Genomic DNA, 23,425 nt, shown 5'->3' with positions numbered 1-23,425 from the left:
TTTGATGGTAAATTATTTTACGAACTACCAAGTTTGCGAGTCGTTTATCTTGATAACAATTTTATAGACAAAGTTAATCTCACTGAATTTCCATCATCTGGAGCTACCATAACAACTTTATCTATAGGAGGTAACCCGCTAATATGTGACATGTTGGCGAAGTATATACATGAAGGGCTCTCCCTCTCCTTGATAGCGCAATCCCCAAATTATGACACAGAAAATGTGAACGGAATAACATGTAAAAGTCAGACTGAGATAAACAATAAGACTCAGGATAGTGACCATACAATATTGCTCGCGGGGAATGAGAATCTAGAAAAGCTTGCCAACATCACAAACAGGTATTTGGCGGCCAACTTTGGGACACTTCTTTGCGCAATGCTCGCAGTGTTATGTTTTTTTGTTTACTTTAAATTTAGAAATACGCTGACACGCAGTCGCGTAGTTTCATCTAGTAGAGAAGTGTTGTCTAATGCTATAGAATTAGAGAGTAATCAAGACTAATATTGAGTATAAGTACCTACATGTATATTGTAGATCTTGTGATGATCAATATGCAATGTATTCCTAATTTTGTACCGTTAAAAGTATCGTTAGGTAGGTTTGAGAATGAAATCAGCAACAAAACAAAGGAAGATACGATATTTACCACGAACCATTAGTCATTCCGACATATGACATTGGCTGTAAAATATCCCTAACGATTTTTATGAACTATGTACCTACTCGCACTTAGACCAAAGAGAATGAATTGTCTTTGCCTAGACTGAGTCATGTAACAAACTTTAATATAAGTATAGGCACATGAAAGTTATATGTGAAATGTAATATTTTTAAGCTAAAATTAAATTCATATAAAAACTCATAAGTAAATGTCGTTTCCTTTTTACAATCATAGAAGATGATTTCAAACCATGCTTTGCCACATAAAGATCACGTACCTAGGTATATTAAAGTAGGCCGAGTTTCTTTGTCGATCCCATATTGGGATAGCTTCCAATTTTGGAAGGATTTAAATATCCGGCAGAAGTGTAGGGTAGCTTCATTAGACGTTCATAAGAAGCGCATTGCAAATATTGTAATGTGCCAACTTGAAAAATAAACTTTTTTTATCTTTATCTTTATAAAAATAAGTAAATGACGTTGAAACTTTTATGCACCTTTAATAAGTCTAACTTCTAAAACTAGGTACTTACGAAATATTATATTAGCAATATGTTGAATCCCTAAATAGACGGAATACATTTCAGTCTTCTTCTTCGTCTTCATCCTCATCTCCTTCTTTCTCGGCTGGTTCAGCCTGCCAATAAACATTTCACATTAAATTATAATATAATAATAATAATGTGAGCCTATATGCGTCCCACTGCTGGGCACAGGCCTCCTCTCATGCGCGAGAGGGCTTGGGCTATAGTCCCCACGCTAGCCCAATGCGGATTGGGGACTTCACATACACCTTTGAATTTCTTCGCAGATGTATGCAGGTTTCCTCACGATGTTTTCCTTCACCGAAAAGCTAGTGGTAAATATCAAATGATATTTCGTACATAAGTTCCGAAAAACTCATTGGTACGAGCCAGGATTTGAACCCGCGACCTCCAGATTGAAAGTCGGACGTCATATCCACTCGGCCACCACCGCTTACATTAAATTATATCTGGCGTTATCTATGAAAAGGGACCTTATTGTCGATGGCGGTTACGCCATTATTAACGATGCTCCTCAGTGACGTTCTGACGTTCTGTCAAAAGATGGCGGTAATTTTACTGTGGCTACATAATTTACCATGACAGTAACTCTCTATAAAATCTATTCTCTTTGCTAATACAGTACCGGCCAAAAATATATCATGAAGTAATTATTACTTACCTCAACAACTGGTTCCGGCTCTGGTGGCGCTTCCTGAAAATAACAGAACACTGTAGTTACAATCTAAATCAAATCACATATGTAGGTACAATTTATATTAATACATAGAATTTCAGAAACGTAGCCAACCACAATCTCTTCCTTGACAATGCTCTCCTCATAGTACTTAAGATTAAGAGGGTAAGACAGCCCCTCACGGCCGTAGGAACCCGATTTCGATGTTAATGTATGTCCGGTTGAATACGGCTACCACCGGACTAAAATAAGTAACCAACCACAATCTCCTCTTCAACTACGCTCTCCTCCTCATAATCATCTCCATAGCCCACAGGGAACAGGGTAAGACAGTCTCGCACAGCCTTAGGAGGGTCGATGTTAATGTATGTCGGGTTGAACCTGGCTATTATTGGACTAACCAACCACAATCTCCTCTTCAACTACGCTCTCCTCCTCCTCATAATCATCTCCGTAGCCCACAGGGAACAGGGTAAGACAGTCTCGCACGGCCGTAGGAGGGTCGATGCTAATGTATGTCGGGTTGAACACGTCTAAAATAAGTAACCAACCACAATCTCCTCTTCAACTACGCTCTCCTCCTCCTCGTAATTATCTTCATAGCCCACAGGGAACAGGGTAAGACAGTCTCGCACAGCCTTAGGAGGGTCGATGTTAATGTATGTCGGGTTGAACCTGGCTATTGTTGGACTAAGGTAAGTAACCAACCACAATCTCCTCTTCAACTACGCTCTCCTCCTCCTCATAATCGTCTCCGTAGCCTACAGGGAACAGGGTAAGACAGTCCCGCACGGCCGTAGGCGGGTCGATACTGATATAGGTCGGGTTGAGCCCGGCCAGCTGCAGCAGCGGCAGACTCCGCTTACGGGACACCATCACCGCCACGCGGTCTTTGCTGTACAACGAACAACTTAATTGGTCTTGATCCTATACAAAATTTACTAGTCGTTCGCTCATGTTTGAGGATCGTGACTATATGGAATTGCTCTCTATGTAAAATCCAGACGAGCTGGGCAAATCGACCGATTTGATCAGGAGAATAATTGGCGCCAATCTCACCTAGCGTCCAGACATACACAATTTAATCACCAATTTGCATTCCATAGATACTAACTTCGAAATCATTTTTGTGGCGGCACCTGCTGATTTGATCGGGGAATCAAATTGGCGTTTGCGTCCGCACGGCCTGAATCGATCGGACAATTTCATCATATTGGCGAAAAATGTTCTCGTCTGGACTCCACTTTAGGCTACAACTAGCACCCGTCTTGATACGAAACTAGAGCTACTGGGTAACCTATATTAGGTATTCGATATGTCTGTGTGTTGGTCTTAACATGTTCACTGTCAAGGACACGTTATTAGTTTTCATTTTGTACCTATTGGGAATGGGGCGCTTGGCGCTGAAAGTATTAAATATTTCTAATCTGTAGGCCTAGCACATGATTGGCGCGACATATCTCGCCACGAGATAGACTACCGTCTCTTTCTATGTGAATTAAAGAAGGACGGGTAGTGAGAGCGCGAGATACTGTCGCGCCAGTAATGTGCTAGCCCGGAAGAGACTCATGTTAACAATAAGACAATAGTATCAGACTTACGATTTGTACGGATAGCCCCGCTCCATTTTGTCGTACTGCTTGACGGTGTACGCCACGTGCTCCAGCGAGTACAAATCATCGCCGTGGAAGATCCCCAACTGAAAAACAGACCTAAATTGCACTTAAAACCAATAATTTGACCAATATTTCGGAGAAAGAAACTTTTAACGCTCTTTAAAAAAAAAGGAGGTTCAGTTACACCTGTACCTATGATTGTATGTATGTATGTTTTAATTCATTAGCTGATGTTTTCTCACAAAGACCTGCACTTCGAAATATCAGTAATAGGAACCTAGGAAGCTATAATAGAGCTGAAATCAGTAGGAAACTCTTATGCAGTTGCCATTGCAAGTATTATCTGTTATTGACATTTTAATTCACACTGCAAATACCGTCGGATGCGACTAACATTGTTGCATTATCTAAATGACTACACATCGTGAATACCGGGTCAGAAGTCAGCCTACATATTTCTAGCGTAATCGATCGACACAGTGGATTTATACCTAATTTTAGAAATTCCCTCCGTTTAGCCATTATGCCACATACAATAGCATAGCAGCAGAAGTACCTAAACGACTGAGGTGTTCAATTCAAAATAACCTTATTCCTTCAACACTATATCGTATTTTTTTATATTTGTTTGGCATTTTGTCGAAGCACGATTGCCATCTTGACTATTGGCCCCCTGATTAAGTGACGCGTTTCAGTCCGAATGGCATGTCTTTGATGTCTTTAAAATGGAACAGCCCTCAGTCTAGAATAGCAAGCCATTTTGATTCAGCTGTCTTCTTCAAACCAAATGAGTTAATAAATCTCGTAAAGCTGTAATTAGGCGCTGTAAGTTATTTATTATCAGACTACCCAATAATTTTTTTGACGTGTATTTACTTCTAAACCCACTTCATCCCGAAGAAGAAGCTGGTCGGACAAGTGGGGGGATAAGGGCGTGTCCCCTATTGGAGCGTCCGACGTACTCGTCGGTTCAACAGCCTAATGCGTGAACGATGAATAAATAATGATATATAAAAAAATTATAAAGATACGTAGTTACATTGAGTATCTCTTCAGGATATTGGTCGACGACCTCCTTGACGACCTCGCGCTTGTCCGCCGGGAACATCACCAGCGTGTGCGGCGGGAGGTGCTCCGACTCGATCTTCGTCAGTCCTGCGATGACCTGTCGAATGTCAAATAACTATAGGATTGTGAAATAATTTCAGAATTAATCGAGAAATTGGGGGTAGGAGTACAGACAGCAAACTTGTGCCATGAAAGCTAATGAAGAATCGCAGGTACGTGCGTATGCTGGTACTACACCTACTACTAGTACTACACCAGGGAATAACAGCTTCAGTCCGTTGGCTTTGGCGAGGTCATTGGCGCGCGAGTACCGGGCACGCCCAGCCCGCCCGGGGGGATGTACTCGCCTTCCACCTCCACGTCCGAGTGGAACTGACTCCTCTACAGGAGCCGGTCTACGCTGGTACTACACCTTAGGGAATAACAGCTTCAGTCCGTTGGCTTTGGCGAGGTCATTGGGCGGCGAGTACAGGCCCGGGGGGATGTACTCCTCGCCTTCCACCTCCACGTCCGAGGGGAACTGACTCCTCTACAGGAGCCGGTCTAAGCTGGTACTACACCTTAGGGAAGAACAGCTTCAGTCCGTTGGCTTTGGCGAGGTCATTGGGCGGCGAGTACAGGCCCGGGGGGATGTACTCCTCGCCTTCCACCTCCACGTCCGAGGGGAACTGACTCCTCTACAGGAGCCGGTCTAAGCTGGTACTACACCTTAGGGAAGAACAGCTTCAGTCCGTTGGCTTTGGCGAGGTCATTGGCCGGCAAGTACCGGGCACGCCCAGCCCGCCCGGGGGATGTACTCGCCTTCCACCTCCACGTCCGAGTGGAACTGACTCCTCTACAGGAGCCGGTCTACGCTGGTGCTACACCTTAGGGAATAACAGCTTCAGTCCGTTGGCTTTGGCGAGGTCATTGGGCGGCGAGTACAGGCCCGGGGGGATGTACTCCTCGCCTTCCACCTCCACGTCCGAGGGGAACTGACTCCTCTACAGGAGCCGGTCTACGCTGGTACTACACCTTAGGGAAGAACAGCTTCAGTCCGTTGGCTTTGGCGAGGTCATTGGGCGGCGAGTACAGGCCCGAGGGGATGTACTCCTCGACTTCCACCTCCACGTCCGAGGGGAACTGACTCCTCTACAGGAGCCGGTCTACGCTGGTACTACACCTTAGGGAAGAACAGCTTCAGTCCGTTGGCTTTGGCGAGGTCATTGGCCGGCGAGTACCGGGCACGCCCAGCCCGCCCGGGGGATGTACTCCTCGGCTTCCACCTCCACATCCGAGGGGAACTGACTCCTCTACAGGAGCCGGTCTAAGCTGGTACTACACCTTAGGGAAGAACAGCTTCAGTCCGTTGGCTTTGGCGAGGTCATTGGCCGGCAAGTACCGGGCACGACCAGCCCGCCCGGGGGATGTACTCGCCTTCCACCTCCACGTCCGAGGGGAACTGACTCCTCTACAGGAGCCGGTCTACGCTGGTACTACACCTTAGGGAAGAACAGCTTCAGTCCGTTGGCTTTGGCGAGGTCATTGGGCGGCGAGTACAGGCCGGGCACGAACAGGCCGCCCGGGGGTATGTACTCCTCGCCTTCCACCTCCACGTCCGAGTGGAACTCCTCGACTACCTCCTCGGGAGGGGCTTCTTCAGCCGGCTGGGAAATATAACGACATGTCTATGTAACAATATGAAACCTTGAAACTATACATTATTGCACCTAGGTTTAGTTGCTTAAAATACCTATTTCACCCATTTGGTTAAATAAAGCTCGTGACGGATTATTACATTGTTAATTTTTGACTATGCCTGTGCCTGGACACTACTCTTATGAAATATTGCTCGAAATTTGTTACTCTTCTTGTGTATTTGTGCACCTAGGGTGGGTTGCACCAAATCGTCTGTCGTTAAAGCGTTCATTGTCATTCAACCTTGACTCCGTCAATTAGGGTTGGTGCAACTGGCCCTTAAGGCTTCGTCACACAGGCGCGTTTTCCGGGCGCGGCGTGAGCGGGGCGCGCCGCTTTTACATACAAAATGCTCACGCCCCGCCCGGAAAACGCGCCTGTGTGCCGTTTACCCTCCTAAGGCCCATGCAGCCATACAAATAAAAAATCCAAAATTTGCCACTGAAATTTGAACCTATAGAGTCGGAAATAGACTTGATTTTGCATTGTTTGAAAACTGAATGAAACAATGCAAAAGCGACTCTGTTCCAATTGAATATGATTTAAACTTCATCGACCGAAGAAGTACTATAGGTTACGACCATGAACCTTACGAGTGTTGGTTCCGATAACAATATTTATTTATTTATTTAAACTTTATTGCACAAAAGAAAAACTTATCGTACAAAAGGCGGACTTAATGCCAAAAGCATTCTCTACCAGTCAACCTTAATATTGTATCATTTAATGTGGTATGTGTCTTACAGCTGCCTCTGTGGCCTCCGTCTGCTCCGCCTTCTCCCCTTCAGGGAGCTCCCCTTCGGGTCGTTCCCCTTCCTCCCCCTCTGGCAGTTGCTCCGCCTCGGTCACTGGCTCGGGCTCCGGAGACGCGGGCAACTGGAATGTGTAAATACAAAGTCATAGAATCATGGAACACAAGATCAGTAAATGCGTGTCCAGACGGGCTGATCAAATCGACCGATTTGATCAGGAAAATAATTGGCGCCAATCTCATCTAGCGTCCATACGTATACACAATATTTAATCACCAATTTTAAAACCCAGGCTACACACTCGACGAACTGTCCTAGCATTCCATAGATACTAACTTCGAAAATTGGCATTTTTATGTACGCACCTGCTGATTTAATAGGGGAATCAAATTGGCGTTTGCGTCCGCACGGCCTGATTCGATCGGACAATTTCATCAGATTGGTGAAAAATTGTCTCGTCTGGACACGGCTTAATTCCGGGTGTGACAGATACTTACCTACCTAATGTTCCTATTGCCCAATCGCGAACAACCGCTTGGTCCTGATGGGGGCCTAGCCAAAATGACAACCTTAATAGAAAACGCCAATCGAAACATAAATCATATATGGAAATATTAGTCACGTGATTTAAATTTTCGTTTTTTCGTTATTTTCTTTTAGCATTGTCGATGTACTATGTACGATTATCACCTTGGCTAGGTCACCTGTTGTTATGCGTGGTGTACCATCGAGTTGCCACTTTACAGTACCTACCAAACAAATGAGGGAAACATTCTGTCTGTTCTGTTTTTTTCTAACAAACAAAATAAGTCAAGTTAAACATGAATAAACGTCACTCGTCAGTACCGAAATGTTTCTTTGTCCTATAAACCCTATAAAGCAAAACCAACCCCAGCCGCGATGCGCGCCATCTTCTCCTCCTCAAGGCGCTGTTTCTCCTGCGCCAGGCGTTCCTCCTCCGCCTCTCGCGCCAGGCGCGCCTGCTCCGCCGCCAGACGCTGCCGTTCTTCCTCCTCGTCTTTCTGAAACCAATATCGACAATCACTGACCGAGTAGAAACGGGTCTCCGGTTGAAAGTAGCGGATACCAAACTGGAAGTTATTGAGGTTTCCGTTAAAGCAGAAGAGAAGTAAAGGCGGTTGACCACGTATGACGCCTCAACGCGTCTGCCAACTCTATTGTAACGCCTCCGAAAGAGTCTTTAAGACCAAGTTCGGCCTGGCCAGCCACATCCGGGCCCATAATAGGCGTAATCCATAATTGCTAAGGTCGCCGTCATCGAAATCGATGAGGACTATATATGACGCCGACAGAGTGAACTGTGGGCCTATTATAAGTATTGCCACTGGGGGCAGCTCAAGTGGACAGACCTCATCAGCGAATCCGGAGTTGGAAAGCCTAATACCTATACCACAGAATAAGTAATAGTAATATTATCATACCTATACGTTCTTTATTATAGAACAACCAAGTGTTAGTAGATTAGGTTAAGTGCTTAGATTAGAGCGTTTTTGCGAAAAGTTATGCCATTGGTGCCCTAGACACAGCCGCCGCCCGCTCGGCCGCCCAAGACGCCGACATTCAAGCCGTGGCCGGCGTCACATGGACCCGTGCGCCACCGATCGAGAATTATGGCATAGCATGGAGGAGGCCTATGTCCATAGGTAAATGGACATTCAATAGAATTTAAATTTTTATAATCGCAATATAGAATAGTTTCAATATGATAATAAATGTGCATACAATATAATATTATCGCAAAAAAAAAACAATATAACTGCATAAATAAGATCTTAAGTAGATTAAATTACTGGAAAATGTAAATAGTATAAATTAATGTTCTTTATAATGAGTCATGCATTATGTATCGTTTTCTGTTGGAAATAAATGGCTAAATTATAATCATTTATTAAGTGCTCGGAGCGTTTATTGCGGCTTAACAATTAACAATACGTGAGCAACCCGTGTAATATAATTATAACAACTGACCTGTTTCTAGAGCGTGGCGTTGTAGCGATCGCACCTCACTTGTCTCGGCAGTGGCGTGCACAGAGATTTGAGACTGGGTAGGCAAAAAAAAAACCGGCCAAGTGCGAGTCGGACTCGCGCACGAAGCGTTCCGTACCATTACGCAAAAACGGCAAAAAAAATCACGTTTGTTGTATGTGAACACCACTTAAATATTTATTATATTCTGTTTTTAGTATTTGTTGTTATAGCGGCAACATAAATACATCATCTGTGAAAATTTCAACTGCCTAGCTATCACGGTTCATGAGATAGAGCCTGGTGACAGACAGACGGACGGACAGCGGAGTCTTAGTAATAGCGTCCCGTTTTTACCCTTTGGGTACGGAACCCTTAAAATAAGAGCTACTAACAGTCTTACTAGCTTACCAACAAAAATCCGTCATGGTTTCACATCCTTGTCAAGTCGGTTAATAATGACGTACGTAATTATGTAATTAACCACGGCAAATATACGAAAAGTGATTGATTTTACTTGACCACTTGTTTGTGTTAACTGCAATTCCGATGTTCACCGGCCCTTTTCAATCACTTTTTTTTGCTAAAAGAAAGCTTTGAATATGCATAATTTTTAATATTCGGTACACACACACACACACACACACACACACCGTACAACGTTCACAATTCAAAATATCCATATTTTCACTAATCACAATTATTCTAATTGCCGGTAACTGTTATCGTTATCTCACCAAAACAAACAAACAATTGGCGGCCGAATAAAAAATGTAAATAAATAAACTTACCTAAATAAACTAAACGAATAAAAAAGTAGTCTCGTCTTTGTACTAAGTTACCATAACAAATGCTACTTTTTAAAATAGTCACGTAATCATGCATCGCATCGGAAGTATTCGGAAACCTTCGGCCGTCATCGTTAAGGATTCGAACGATAGGCGCTGCCTATCAGCGTCTAAATGTGTGCGTTACTTGTATCATTGTGTGCTCGTATTTATAGGAAGGCCCACTACACTGTAAAGATCGGTTTTCCTAGGATAGCGGTGCCGTCATATAGCGGCCGTCTCCATACTAAATAATACGGCTAAATATGGAAGTCGTAGTATTTGTATGGAGACGGCCGCTATATGACGGCACCGCTTTCGGAGGAAACCAAAGCATTACCGCGTAACTACGACTCACGGACATGCACACATAGAAAGGTTTAGACCGAAATGTTTTCTGTCTTTGCCGTGCAAGGCGGCAGGCGCACAGCGGCGCTAGTGCCGCGTGGCCCGCGTGGTGTAAACTTCGTCGCGTAGAATTATAGATGACGACAACGGACACCGGTAGATGGAGCGCTTATTAAATTTTAGAATGTTTTATTGATTACAGATACGATCAAGTATAAATTAAATTAAGCAGTTTAAAAGGATAGATATCGGAATTATAGTAGGGTAGGCAGTGCCTTTTTGCCTTTATGAAGTGCACGCCACTGTGTCTCGGTGTCTAGCTGATATAGTTTGTCAAAGGACTGTCTCATTTCAGGCGTAGACGGAGAGAATCGTACTCTAACTCTGTCTTGTGCTGGTGCATGGCGCCCGGAAGAAAAGGATGAGTATAGTTTTTTTGTTCTTATTTACTGACACATTGGTTTAACCAATTATAGTTGCGTAGCGTATGCCGGGATGGACGGGACTAGTTTGCCTCTTCTATTAATCAGGTGCCAAAACTAACCACTTTCTGCAGCAGCAGCAGCTCGATGTCGTACGCCGGGATGGGCGGGACTTGCTTCTCCGGGGGCACAACTAACCAGTCTCTGCAGCATGGCGTTATAACGGTCGCGCCGCACTTCTCTCGGTGTCTTGCTGATGGTGGCGTAGCGCTCGTACGCCGAGATGGGCGGGACTTGCTTCCTCGGGGGCACAACTAACCAGTCTCTGCAGCACGGCGTTATAACGGTCGCGCCGCACTTCTCTCGGTGTCTTGCTGATGGTGGCGTAGCGCTCGTACGCCGGGATGGGCGGGACTTGCTTCTCCGGGGGCACAACTAACCAGTCTCTGCAGCATGGCGTTATAACGGTCGCGCCGCACTTCTCTCGGTGTCTTGCTGATGGTGGCGTAGCGCTCGTACGCCGGGATGGGCGGGATTTGCTTCTCCGGGGGCACGTCTTCTTTGGGCTCCGGGATCATCTCGTACAGAAAGTGGCGAAGCACCTCTGTAATCATTATTTTATAGCACTCAAAAGCAAGACAAGACCGCTTAAGTAAATATGCCTACTCAGTACTCACATTGCCATATTATGATTCCATAAAAATAAAAATCTCTATCTCTAAGGGTTTTTGTTGTTTGTTACTGGTTTTATCTTTAATACATACTTTTTAAAATCTCTACTCTTTTTATCACAAAATATAGATACTTACTTACTTGGCTGGCGCGATGAGCTAAAATGAGAACTGGTGCTTAACATAATATGGGTACATTAGGCATCTAAATGAAAAAATGCTTACGAGTGCGAACAAAGTTCCTAAAGTAGTTATCGAAAAACTTTAATAGTAAGACGATGGCCTGCCCGTGGCAGAGCGCGTGGACGCACGCCTCTTTGGTCACGTGTACTGCTGTCCCTGTCTGTGTACGTGTCTGTCTCACTCACTGACGAAGCTCCTGTAGTCGTTGTCAAAGAACTTGAACAGCACGACGAGCGCCGGCCCGTGGCAGAGCGCGTGGAGGCACGCCTCGTTGGGCTCCACGTCGCTCATGTACAGCACCTCGGGTATCATGTCCTCTGTGATCTGAATCTCCTCCTTGGCTGCTACTTGTATGCCTGCAATGGGAATGTTGTCATACTTAATTTCTTTTATTTCGAGATCAGAAAGTGAGAGCCGAGTTCTCCTACATATAGAGTGTTCCTCGGAACCCATTAATCCGTTTTCAGTTTTCACAATTGGCTAAGAAAGGAGGTAGATATATTATTTACCATTTTAGACGCAACTTCGAAAGATAAACTTTTGTCTGTGTTCATAATTCATTTTCATTACTTGTTAAAAGATTTCGCTGTTCCGTATTTGATCGTGAAACGAGAAATCATTTTTGAAACCCTAAAAACGGCAAATTACTTATTCCTGTTAGCCTCGTGGTGTGAGAGCCGCTTAGAGTCTTTTCTTGCTAGAGCGTAACTGAGCAAGTCCCAGTTCTCTAGAGGTCGTATTAAGCCTGGTCGCAGTGCGGTAACATGGTACAAAAGTTGAAGCACCACGTGATGTGACAGCCATTCGGAGACCAGTTTATTTTTATACCTAGGCCACGATGTACTCGACGAGTGGCATGGGAAGTTGAGAGGGAATAAGTAGGCAGAGACGTAGTGTCGCGCTACTCGTCATCGGCCGCCATACTGCCCTGCATAATTACTTCCCTCACAGTAGTAGGTAGGTATTCCATACCACTCGTAGAGTGTGTGGCCGGGATATTACTTAAAGAGTGAATAGTGCAATGGAGTTGTCCAGTCGAGTTCTCCATTGCGCATCGTGTGACCGCATTTTGCGAGCCACATTAGGGCATTTCATAATCAGGATAGGAATTGTTGATAGAGTCGCCATTTCCGGATACGGCAAGGAAGATTGATGGAGAGTGAATAGGTAGAGTGTAAACACCACTTACTAAGCATGTCCCAGTTCTCGTAGAGGTCATAGTAAGCCCGGTGGCAGTGCGGGAAGAACAGTATGAAGTTCAGGCCGGCCACGGAGCGTGACAGCCTTTCGGAGACTCGTTTTTTGCGGGCCGCTAGAGTCGCGACTCGTATACGGTCTTCCTCCGCTTTCATCTGAGACTCTAGCTTTAATTCGTCTTCGATGCGCATCTGGGTTTAAATAAATATATAAGTATTCTTAGTATTATTTTACACTACGCAGAACACAGGAGTAGGTACATCTCGGGGGGGCGTCCTGGTAGAATGCTCGCGATCCCAGGACGCCTCCCCAAACGGCATATTGTGGGAAACGCCGGTGTGGGTTTAGTGGGTAGGCTCCTCCCCTCGGATCTTTTCACAACTGAAAAGAGCTGGGAGGTGAGAGTCCCACATACCCCCCATTATGGGCCCACGTTGTGGCCAGGGGGACGATGCGTAACAGCATTCCCACATCGACCACAAAAAAAAAAGGAGTAGGTACATCTGAAGGCCCCAGTACACAATGGGCCATCGCCGGCCACTCCAAGGGACGCAGCCATGCGGTAGAATGAGATAGGAATATCACTTGCTCCCTCTAACGCATAAATGCGTTCCTTGGAGTGGCCGGCGATGGCCCATGTGTACTGGGGCCTTTAGAATAGGTACACTGAGAAGAAATTTTCTTCGTTTTTGTCACTTCCCTCTTCCGTATAAATTTCAAAGTCTCCGTGCCAACTCGAAAATCTGCTTTAGAAACCAGCAAATAATGATAGCGTAGCGTCGTCGAATATTTTTGAGATTGTGTATTTCTTTCGTCGCTAAAAAACAAACTGATTACCTACTTTTAATCCCGTCGATTTAAGGAACTGGGTCCCAGATGGGATGGCCTATTGAAAGCCCGCCCTTGAGCGGCTATTAACCCCTCGTATGCTGCCTGTCAAATTTGTTCATTGAAAAAGTGACCATATGTGACATTTAAAACAATAGATTAAAATTCCCACGCACGGATCCGTGTCTAAGCATACGAGGGGTTAAGTATAGGTACCTAGTTACGGTAATAGTGTGCTTTTCTGCTGCACGGGCCTTTGTAATTATAAGCCACATGCGAGAACATGAACGTCTCCAATAACGGAGCTGAAGCAGTCGCCGTGGATACCTTTAAACGAGCGATTCTTGTACATATACATAGTACTTAGACATAAGTTTTAGTTTTATTCTTATCATAAGTTCAATTTTTTTGTCACGATATGGTTTTCCAATAAAGTCTTTATCTATCTATCTATATATTTTGGGGATGTCGGAAACGGGTCTAACGAATTCGATGAAATTTTTGCTATATATATGAGGGATTTCGGGGGCGAAAAATCGATAGACCTAGGTAGGTCTTATCTCTGGGAAGACGCGCATTTTTGAGTATTTATGTTTTCCCAGATATTTTATGTAAAGCGTGCTCTTGAGCCAATATGTCAACTAGATCCACTAACTATCTCCTCTGGCAGCTGGTCCGTGATCTCCTGCTTGGGCCGCTCGGCGCCCGTATCAATCTCCTTCTGTGTTAACGCCAACTCCTCCTCGATGAGTCGACACAGCTCGATCCCGTTTGCGCCGAACAGCGCGCGGGTCAGCTTGCCTTTCTAAAACAAACAGGGTGTTCAACCGTTTATAAACGCTTTTAACACATTCAGTGCCGAAAACCCGACTATATATCGGGTATTTTATGATTTTGTTCCCAGGCTGAACGACCCGATAGTCGGGATCACATGGTACTACAGCTTTATATGACGATTTTTTGTGGCCTGGCACGGATGTTTTGTTTGGCTGGGTGGCAATGAATGTTTTAATTAAGATTTGGCTTGGCAGTGGCACCGACTTCTAGCATACCTATCAGTTGCTAGCGCATAATAAAAAAACAATACTTTATTTTATGTCTACATTTTACATTAGGTGCATTGATTATATTATTCAATATACTCTATGGCCTATACTACGCGCTATACAGCGTGCTACGGCGTAGCAATCTTTTCGAAATACCGTACCTTTGGCCTATTCTCGCCTAGATGGCGTTAATTTCAAGATTTACAAATTAACACATATTAGTGAAAGAATAAGGATCAAAGTCAAATGGCGTTCTAACAGTTTTAATCTTCTGTCAAAAGATGGCGGTGAATTTACCGTGGCTACATAATTTACCATGACAGTAACTCTCTATAAAATTTATACTCTTTGATAGCTACGAGTTTATACTAATAGGTATGTTATCATTTGAATACCTAACCATATCATATACTAATCTATGACCTAACCTTCTACTCCCTAATCTACATTAGATTCAGATGAATCTGATAATTCTTGTCTTTCAATGCATTATTGTGAAATACGACAAGAAGTAGGCACCTAAGTAAAATATTCTATTACCCACCGATATGAAGAGAAATACTGGTTCACTTTTGTATTTGAATCGGGAAAGTGCGTCAATATGGTCGGACATGGCCTGAAAAAGAAAATTGACAGTGGCATTATTTTTATAAAATTCGGACTAAATTGAATACACATACCTAGATCAGTTTAATTTACATATAAAATTCTCGCTACATGGCGGTCTTAGAGACATTATTTAAACTACTTAGAAAGACCGCGTGCTGTTGGTTTACTTACCCACCAGGGATGTTGCGAACATCCGCATCCGCAACCGCGGAACATCCGCATTATTTTCAACATCCGCATCCGCATCCGCATCCGCATAAAATCGATGCGGAGCTTATGCGGATGCGGATGTCGAACAAGCCGGTACAGGAACGTCTTAACGGCGGCGTAAGTGCTAGGTAATTTCGTCATTACCTATAACGAAATCGTTAGATCCAGAAAAGTCGGCGAAGTTACTGTTTATTAAATATAACGCAACTATATTCTTGCTCAAATACGAAACGTTTGGTTTTTTTAAATAAAAAAATACTAAAAATGTAATATTTGACGTTTTCTAAGTACCTAATCTTGACATCCGCATCCGCGGATGTGAGCCTTTAAAAATCCGCATCCGCGGATGTCAAAAAATCTGCATCCGCAACATCCCTGTTACCTACTTTACTTTGATATTTAACCTGCATACTTTTATAAAATAAATAGGTATGTATGTAGGTACAGTCGCCGTCAACTGTTTACATTTTTCGCCTTATTACAAAGGAGTAAGGTGCAAAAGTGTAAGTAAACATATTTTTGACGGCGACTGTACTTACAAAAGCAGAGAGTAAGAGTAACTGCTACTGGTGCTATAATGGCTATATTGACCATAACATTCATAACAGTTTTGATTTGAATGACTCACGGTTAGTTAGACTAGACTTATCCCCCCGCTATCTTCAGTTACTCGTGAACAAGATGCATGTAACTGCGTCGAAATATCGGGAGCTCGAAAACAATACAAAAGGTAATCACGGTTCATATCTCGGTCGATATGTCGCAGTCGGATCGTATAATCCGCCGTATTAGATTACGGCTAGCCGTTTTACAAAACCGGGGCGTTTTGAAATGCGGCGGTTCGACGATTAGCTGGATTGAATGCGGCTGAATGAAAATCCGCCGGCATGTATTCGCTGCCATACGTTCTTCAACACGGCTAGCCGTAATGTAATACAGCGAGTCATTAGCCGCCGCTTTGACAGTTTTTAGTTCCCATTTTTAACACTCGTGGCGCTGCCTGACATAACAACAACAAACTATGAAAAACGCTGGGGTGTTCATCAAATCTGGAGATCGTCGGACTGTTTCTTTTCAAAAAACATTTCCTTCGCAACTTAACTATTAGACGGAGCCCCGCGAAGCTCCTATTTCTGAGCGGTTTGGCCTTCGGGCATCTGAAGCTACCTAACGAACCTAACCTACCTACCTATTGATTTAGTGAGACGTCCGTGAAAACATTACACTTTGGGGAAAAAAGCGTAGGTAGGTAAGTACGTAGGTTAGGTTCGTTAGGTAGCTTCAGATGCCCGAAGGGCAAACCGCCCAGAAATAGGAGCCCCGCTTGCGGGGCTCCGTCTATTTAAGTCGTGAAGGAAATGTTTTGGAAAAGAAACACGTGTAGTGCGGTGGAACCATGGTAAAAATAAATTAAATTGCAAACATTGTCAAACTCCGGTTACGTAGGCGACCGAAAGAACTGGTCACTCTACAATCTAAATAGTAGATACGATGCGGCTAAACGTAGGCCGCCTTATTGAAGGACGTATCGCAATGACAATCCGGCTAATCGTTGAACCGCCGCATTTCAAAACGCCCCTGTTTTGTAAAACGGCTAGCCGTAATGTGATACGGCGGATTATACGATCTGACTACGACAGATATAAGTCTAGCATAACATTCATGCCGTATAATTTCACCTTACCGTAAACCGTTTTCCATGGGTAGATGGTCTATAAGTTCGTAAAATACCTTGACCATAGCGATCCGATCTTGTCCTATCTCCATCTTGCCCTTACGTACAGCGAAGGCGGTGGCGAGACAGGGACCGCAGTAATCCGAGTACACTTCCATACCTAAAATACCATTACGGGGGTTCATTTGCCGTCATCCTCTCAAGTCCCAGTCATAGACAATTTCAAAAACCCCTAACTCCCCTAAGTCCACGAGTTTTTGACTTTTCATATAATTTGTATGAAATCGCGTCCGTGTCCGTGGGGCTTAGAAAGACCTCAGTAGGTAACTTTATTTTTTAACCCCCCATTCACGCAAAAAGACGGGTGTTACCTATAAGTTAGAATTTAAAAAAATGTCTAGGTATCTGTGTGTGGGATTGTAGCGGATGGACCGAAATAGTTTAGTGAAAAATATGAAATTCGCGGCCGGTGAGTGTATTAAATGGACACGAGTTGCGAATCACTCATTCGCACGTGTATCGTACGTTTCACAGTACATATGGCCATTTAACCTTTTCACCGAAGTGTCAGAACTGAAATTGAACTTTATGCATAGGGATGCACGTAGGTCTACGTTGCTCTGTGGTCTGTGACCGATTAATCGGTCTTTGGCGTTGAACCTACGGTGCGGATATATGGGTAATTGGCGTCCAAAAGGTTAATGTGCTTATTATAGCACAGGGTGTCGTAATGGAACACCAGATAAATAAATAAATAATTAAATAAATATTATAGTACATTTTTACACAAATTGTCTAATCCCCACGGTAAGCTCAAGAAAGCTTGTGTTGTGGGTACTCAGACAACGACATATGTAATATATACAAATACATAAATACATAGAAAACAACCATGACTAAGGAGCAAATATCTGTGCTCATCACACAAATAAATGCCCTTACCGGGATTCGAACCCAGGACCGCGGCTTCACAGGCAGGGTCACTACCCACTAGGCCAGACCAGTCGTCAAATGTACCTAATACTGGCTACTCACAAATCAATCTTTGTACATTTGCATTGAGATAAAGCTCAAACTCCTCGTCCGTTTCAACGGAGTCCTGGATGGCAACCTGTCCTTTGCGGGCCATAGTTTATTTACCCGTTATACAATTATTCACTGTTACAGAGAAATATAATTTAAACATCCTTATGGGTTACGGGTAACAGACGACTGTTGCAAGACTGTTGTCCTTCTGTTATTTGTCAGTGTCAAATATTCAGAAAGATTGTTTTTTTTTATTCATCCTTCTATAGAGTTCTGTAAAGTACTGGGAAAGTACCTCCACCTTACTCTTTATAGAATACTAGCGACCCGCCCCGGTTTCGCACGGGTTAACAAATGATACATCATAAACCCTTCTCTTGAATCACTCTATTTAAAAAATACGCATCAAAATCCGTTGCGTAGTTTTAAAGATCTAAGCATACATAGGGACAGACAGCGGGAAGCGACTTTGTTTTATAATATGTAGTGATATGTAAAGATTGTAAAGTGTATTCATCCTTACTAGACGCTCGGGAGACGCTAGTGTGGGTTGGACTTTAGTATACGGTAGGTAACAGCATAAATAAGCAGTAGTCATATTGAACACATGATATTTTATTACTATTACCTATTGCAATTAAATCTCACCAGTAGATAATAAATAATGTAGTTACAGTACATGTAACTTAAGCAAGTGTACACTTTTCTATGACTGCAAGGTAACAGGAATGTTGTCGTAATAGTCAGTCATTCCATCCTTAGTTACACCAAGTGCCGGCCCGAGCCCTTGATCATGGTAGAGCGAAATCGGGTTTTGGCGCCCTTCATTAAAGTTTTTTTTTTCTCATTTGGCGCCCCCCTTGCCATCCGGCGCCTAGAGCGGCCGCTCCACTCGCTCTACCCTAGATCCCGCCCTGGTTAGACCCACAAGCCCGCAATGTTTAAAAAATAAACATAAGAATGTTAAAATCCTCTTGAGCTTAGGTCTCACAACCCCAGGCCAGGGTTCATGTCGTTGGGGTATTTTCCAATTTCTGAATATATATTATACCTGTAGGAGTACTAATAAAACCAGACTAGACATATACAACACAAAGTGCACTATCACAATAGCTCTAAAGCTGCTTATCTATCTATTGTTTTTCTAAAACTGTAGTTGTACTGATTATTTCATAACTGCATATTCGATTAACACATTTCCTGGCAGTAACTGCTATCGCTATACTGAGTTTAAACTTTAAGATTTAGCAGTATGACTATCACCATACATACTGCAGGCTATGTGTTAAGTATACATGGTATTTTTACTAATAGTATGGCTATATTTTATCATTACATATGTATTGCATTGAAGGTAAATTAGGCAGATATAATAACTGATTAGAGCTTGAAGATTACAGGTCTTATCTAAAAGTAAAGCCAATAGTGATCAACTGATCATTTAGAACAATGACTTTGAAAAACATTTACACACTTTTAAAGACTTAGGATGCGTAACCTGTAAAGTACTTTTGCCAAAATACTTATTATAGTTGTGTACATGTACATGCCTCAGTATTGAGGGACCAACTGAAGAAGAAGACATATATTATCCTCTAGCCCCCCAGAGGCCTATAAAGTCTCGCATTCTATTCTAAATTGAATGTTTATTTACAAACCGTTATTGCTTTTTTCTTAACAATTTCAAGTTTTGATGTTGGCTAGAGGGTATTGTCAGGCCAGACCTGACAATTATCTAGGCACTTTCTCATCAATCATTCTTTTGCTGAATGGATAGCTATTTCAAGGACATTAATGAGATGGATGGCTGGCCTGACTATAGGTGTAACATATTGTTCATCATAAACTGTATATCATAGTAGTTTAGTAACAAATGAACATAGTTTCACAGAAAGCAGGCAAAATCATTATTTTGTCTTGGTTATAACAATCAAAATTAATCACCTTACATGATCACTTTATGAAAAACTCTGTTCAAATCAATTATCTCATCTTATCTGTGGCTATTAAGCCAATTGGTGTAGAAGCTAAACATCCTTGCATAATTTGAAATTCGTAAATTCATATCATAGTCGACAAATAAATAACTATTGTGCAGGATATAACAATGCCTCACGTCAAACACCATTACAACTAAGATTGACCTATTTATTAATATAGTTAATTAAATTAACTTTCACTCTTCTCAACAGCTGTGAATGCTTTTTTGACACACTCGAACACTTCTGCTGGGCTAACTTCAGCATTGATTCGACGCACGAGGCCGAGGCGGTCGTAGTGGTCTATGATAGGCATGGTGTCGTTCAGGTACGTGTTGAATCTCTTCTGCAAGCTCTCTAGGTTGTCGTCAGAGCGGCCGCTGCCCGCCGCGCCTCGCCCCAAGCACCGCTCAGTGCACAGATCCCGACAACACTCAAAGAAAAGTACAAACTGCAGCTTCGTTTTGTCAGTCATCACGCGTTCCCAGCCATCTAAGTTGTCCTTGTTGCGCGGGAAGCCGTCGATAAGGAAGCGCGTCTTGCCGGATTGCTGCATGGCCTTGTGTAGGAGCGAGCAAGTAACCTCGACGGGCACGATCTCGCCATTACGGATTTTTTCCTCGATCATCTCTCCGTATTCGGAGCCAGGCCGCTGCCGCTCCTCGCGCAGCAGGTCCCCAGCGGACAAGTGCACGTAATCGTATTGTTTAGAGATCAAGGAGCACTGCGTCCCTTTGCCGGAGCCGGGCGCTCCCAGCACAAACACCACTTCTGGCACCATCTTGTTGAATAAAACTGAAAAGCGACGGAGCACACGATCCAGCATCAAACGGAGAGTGACTAATTTACTTCGTTGAAATTAATTTATTTTATAAAACATGCGCAATGCTATAACCTTGAGCTAGATGTGATTTGACGTTATGATCAGTGTTGCCGGCTTGCCGCACGAAACGGACAAATCGATTTATTATGAGACTATTCTAAATCCGTAACAGACTATCGCACCGCAACGCGACTTTTGTGCGGTCAAAGTATCTCTTTCTCGCTCTAACTTATAGCTGCGTCCTTAACGCTCGTACGGCGACTTCCTTAAGCCCCCTCCACACTCGTGCGATTACGCATATCAGCGATCTCGACTCCACAGTCCATTCCTACCAAAGAATATAATACACGTAGTGGTTCTTTGCAATACCGGTTCAGTGGGTTCTCGTTTGTATCTCCCAAACGGATGAACCGATTTGAGTGCGGTTTTCTTCAAGATTTATGATAATTATAATACAATAATATTTACTTATTGTTATTTTTTTAGGTCTAAGGAGGGATTGAATAAAATAAATGATTCGTTAAATTTCTTTATTTAATAAATTCATATAAATATTTATCTATAGTCTATACTATTATATTCCTTTCAAATTGATCTTCGCAGACTCGTATCTGTTACCTGAAACGAAAAACGTACTTTTAGACAAATACTACACCAAGTGCTTAACTTGAAGGATTAGAAATAATCAGATATAAAAGAGTTTAACCTCAAAATTATTCAGAACAGGTCTGTGAAGGTTCATCATAGAATAGCCTCGTGCCGCCCACCACACAAAATTATAGCCAAGGAAGTTTGAATCTTGTTGGATTTTCAATTGGGTTGAATTTCATTTCTTCGAAAAATTTACGAGACAAATGAAACGCTACCTACTTTGTTTTTAATTAAGGTTGACATTCCATCGAAACTGAGTGTCCATCTTGGGCGGTACGAGGATAGATAAAATAAGTCAGTACACAATGGTTATTTTTCCACATAAATGGAGTTATTCAGATTCCAAGGTTCAGAAACAAAGGAAAAGTGAAAAAACAGTCTCAAGCGAGACTCGAACTCGCGAATCTGGGATACCAGCCCATCCTTCTGCCAACTGAACTACTGAGACTCCGAAGACAAATATTTCCAGCATATATTTCATATGCGCCTGACGCAGGCGCCTACTGACATCTACCGTAAGAACATCTTAAACGACTACAAGTCAAATAAGACTTACTTAAAAAAAATACTAGGCGTGCTGCGAAAACCTTGTGCGCGATGACGTCTGTGAACAAAAACTACAATTATTTCCTTGTAGCAGGTTTAGTGGAATCTTTGACTTGTGATGTGATATCAGTCCTGTTGAGCTTGTGTAAACCATCACAGTGGCATCAGGGGAAGTTTATCATCATATTGAACATTTACACCTACTTATTCCATACTCTGGGGTGGAGTTTTGGATGTAGGAATGTTTTACACTAGCCAAATAAATGGTATAACTGTAAAAATAAACTATTTTAACATTTCTACGAACATTTTGAGCTAAAAAATTTTAAAGGCACATACATAATCAATTTTTTTAAGCTACCAAACTGCTTAAAATGCAGTTTGTTGGCGAGACAGCACAATTTTTTTACAATTTTATGCACCTACTTAAGTGCTATTATGATGATGACCCTAAATTTAACATTAAACTTATTCTATTCTATTTCAATAATAGTTTGGTATCTATTTTGCAATAAAGTTATAAAATTTATAAATATAGGGAATCATTACCTTTTCTCTTGTGGACAAAGTGATCCAGCTGTTTTATATAGTCAGTCAACACCTGAAAAGATACAAAAACAATGTAAGCATTTGTAGGCTCAGTAAATGGTAACTTTAGTTTTTTTTAGTACATCAGTCCTGTTGAGCTTGTAATAACCGTCACAGTGGCATCAGGGGAACTTTATCATCATGTTGATCATTTACAATTTTACACCTACTTATTCCATACTCTGGGGTTTTGGGTGCGGGAATGATTTACACTAGCCAAATAAATGGTATAACTGTAAAAACAAAGCATTTTAACATTTCTAAGGACATTTATAGCTTACTATTTTTAATTAATAGTTTGGTATCTATTTTACAATAAAGAAAGTCATACAATTTATAAATATAAGTAATCATTACCTTTTCTCTTGTAGACAAAGCGATCCAGCTGTTTTATATAGTCAGTCAACCCCTGAAAAGATACAAAAACAATGTAAGCATTTGTAGGCTCAGTAAATGATAACTTTAGTACTTTTTTAGTACATCAGTCCTGTTGAGCTTATATAAACCGTCACAGTGGCATCAGGGGAGTTTTATCATCATAGTCTTCATCCACAACAAAAAAAAATTGGAAATATTATTAATGTTATCATGAAAAAAATAGGTCGAGGATATGAAGGTATTTACCTGATTCATCAGCAACATGGATCCGTTGTGGGGGAATGAATACCTGTGAAAAATGAAACAATTTCATCATTACGCGTCCAAAACCGCTAGAGCTAAATAAAATGTAGTAATATTAATCAGATATTAAATTAAATTTTCCTCAAATATACTCAGAACAGGTCTGTGAAGGATCATCATATAATATGT

General features: G+C 42.5%; 3 protein-coding genes and 1 non-coding gene across 4 annotated transcripts in view; 1 reads left to right on the top strand and 3 right to left on the bottom strand.

The window, feature by feature from the left end:
* LOC134655325 (uncharacterized) overlaps positions 1-23,425 on the top strand; it is a 113,820-nt gene that overhangs the window by 3,116 nt on the left and 87,279 nt on the right. The window lies entirely within an intron of this gene.
* Positions 2,577-18,192, bottom strand: LOC134655437 (uncharacterized). The gene is made up of 13 exons (XM_063510905.1): positions 18,038-18,192; positions 17,059-17,162; positions 15,053-15,124; positions 14,118-14,267; positions 12,627-12,825; positions 11,623-11,793; positions 11,024-11,187; positions 7,891-8,022; positions 6,993-7,124; positions 6,053-6,217; positions 4,543-4,668; positions 3,489-3,586; positions 2,577-2,782 (listed from the first exon to the last, which is right to left on the bottom strand). The coding sequence occupies exons 1-13, from the start codon at positions 18,129-18,131 to the stop codon at positions 2,578-2,580; spliced, it is 1,812 nt and encodes a 603-aa protein (XP_063366975.1). The 5' UTR covers positions 18,132-18,192; the 3' UTR covers position 2,577.
* On the bottom strand, positions 20,163-20,932 carry LOC134655254 (UMP-CMP kinase). Its single transcript, XM_063510702.1, has one exon. The coding sequence runs from the start codon at positions 20,831-20,833 to the stop codon at positions 20,198-20,200; it is 636 nt and encodes a 211-aa protein (XP_063366772.1). The 5' UTR covers positions 20,834-20,932; the 3' UTR covers positions 20,163-20,197.
* Trnat-ggu (transfer RNA threonine (anticodon GGU)) lies at positions 21,858-21,929 on the bottom strand. The gene has a single exon. It is a non-coding gene; the product is annotated as a tRNA-Thr (tRNA).

This window comes from Cydia amplana, chromosome 16 (genome assembly GCF_948474715.1).
Source record: "Cydia amplana chromosome 16, ilCydAmpl1.1, whole genome shotgun sequence".
Taxonomy (NCBI): Eukaryota; Metazoa; Arthropoda; class Insecta; order Lepidoptera; family Tortricidae; genus Cydia; species Cydia amplana.
This window is presented reverse-complemented; position numbering and strand designations above follow the sequence as displayed.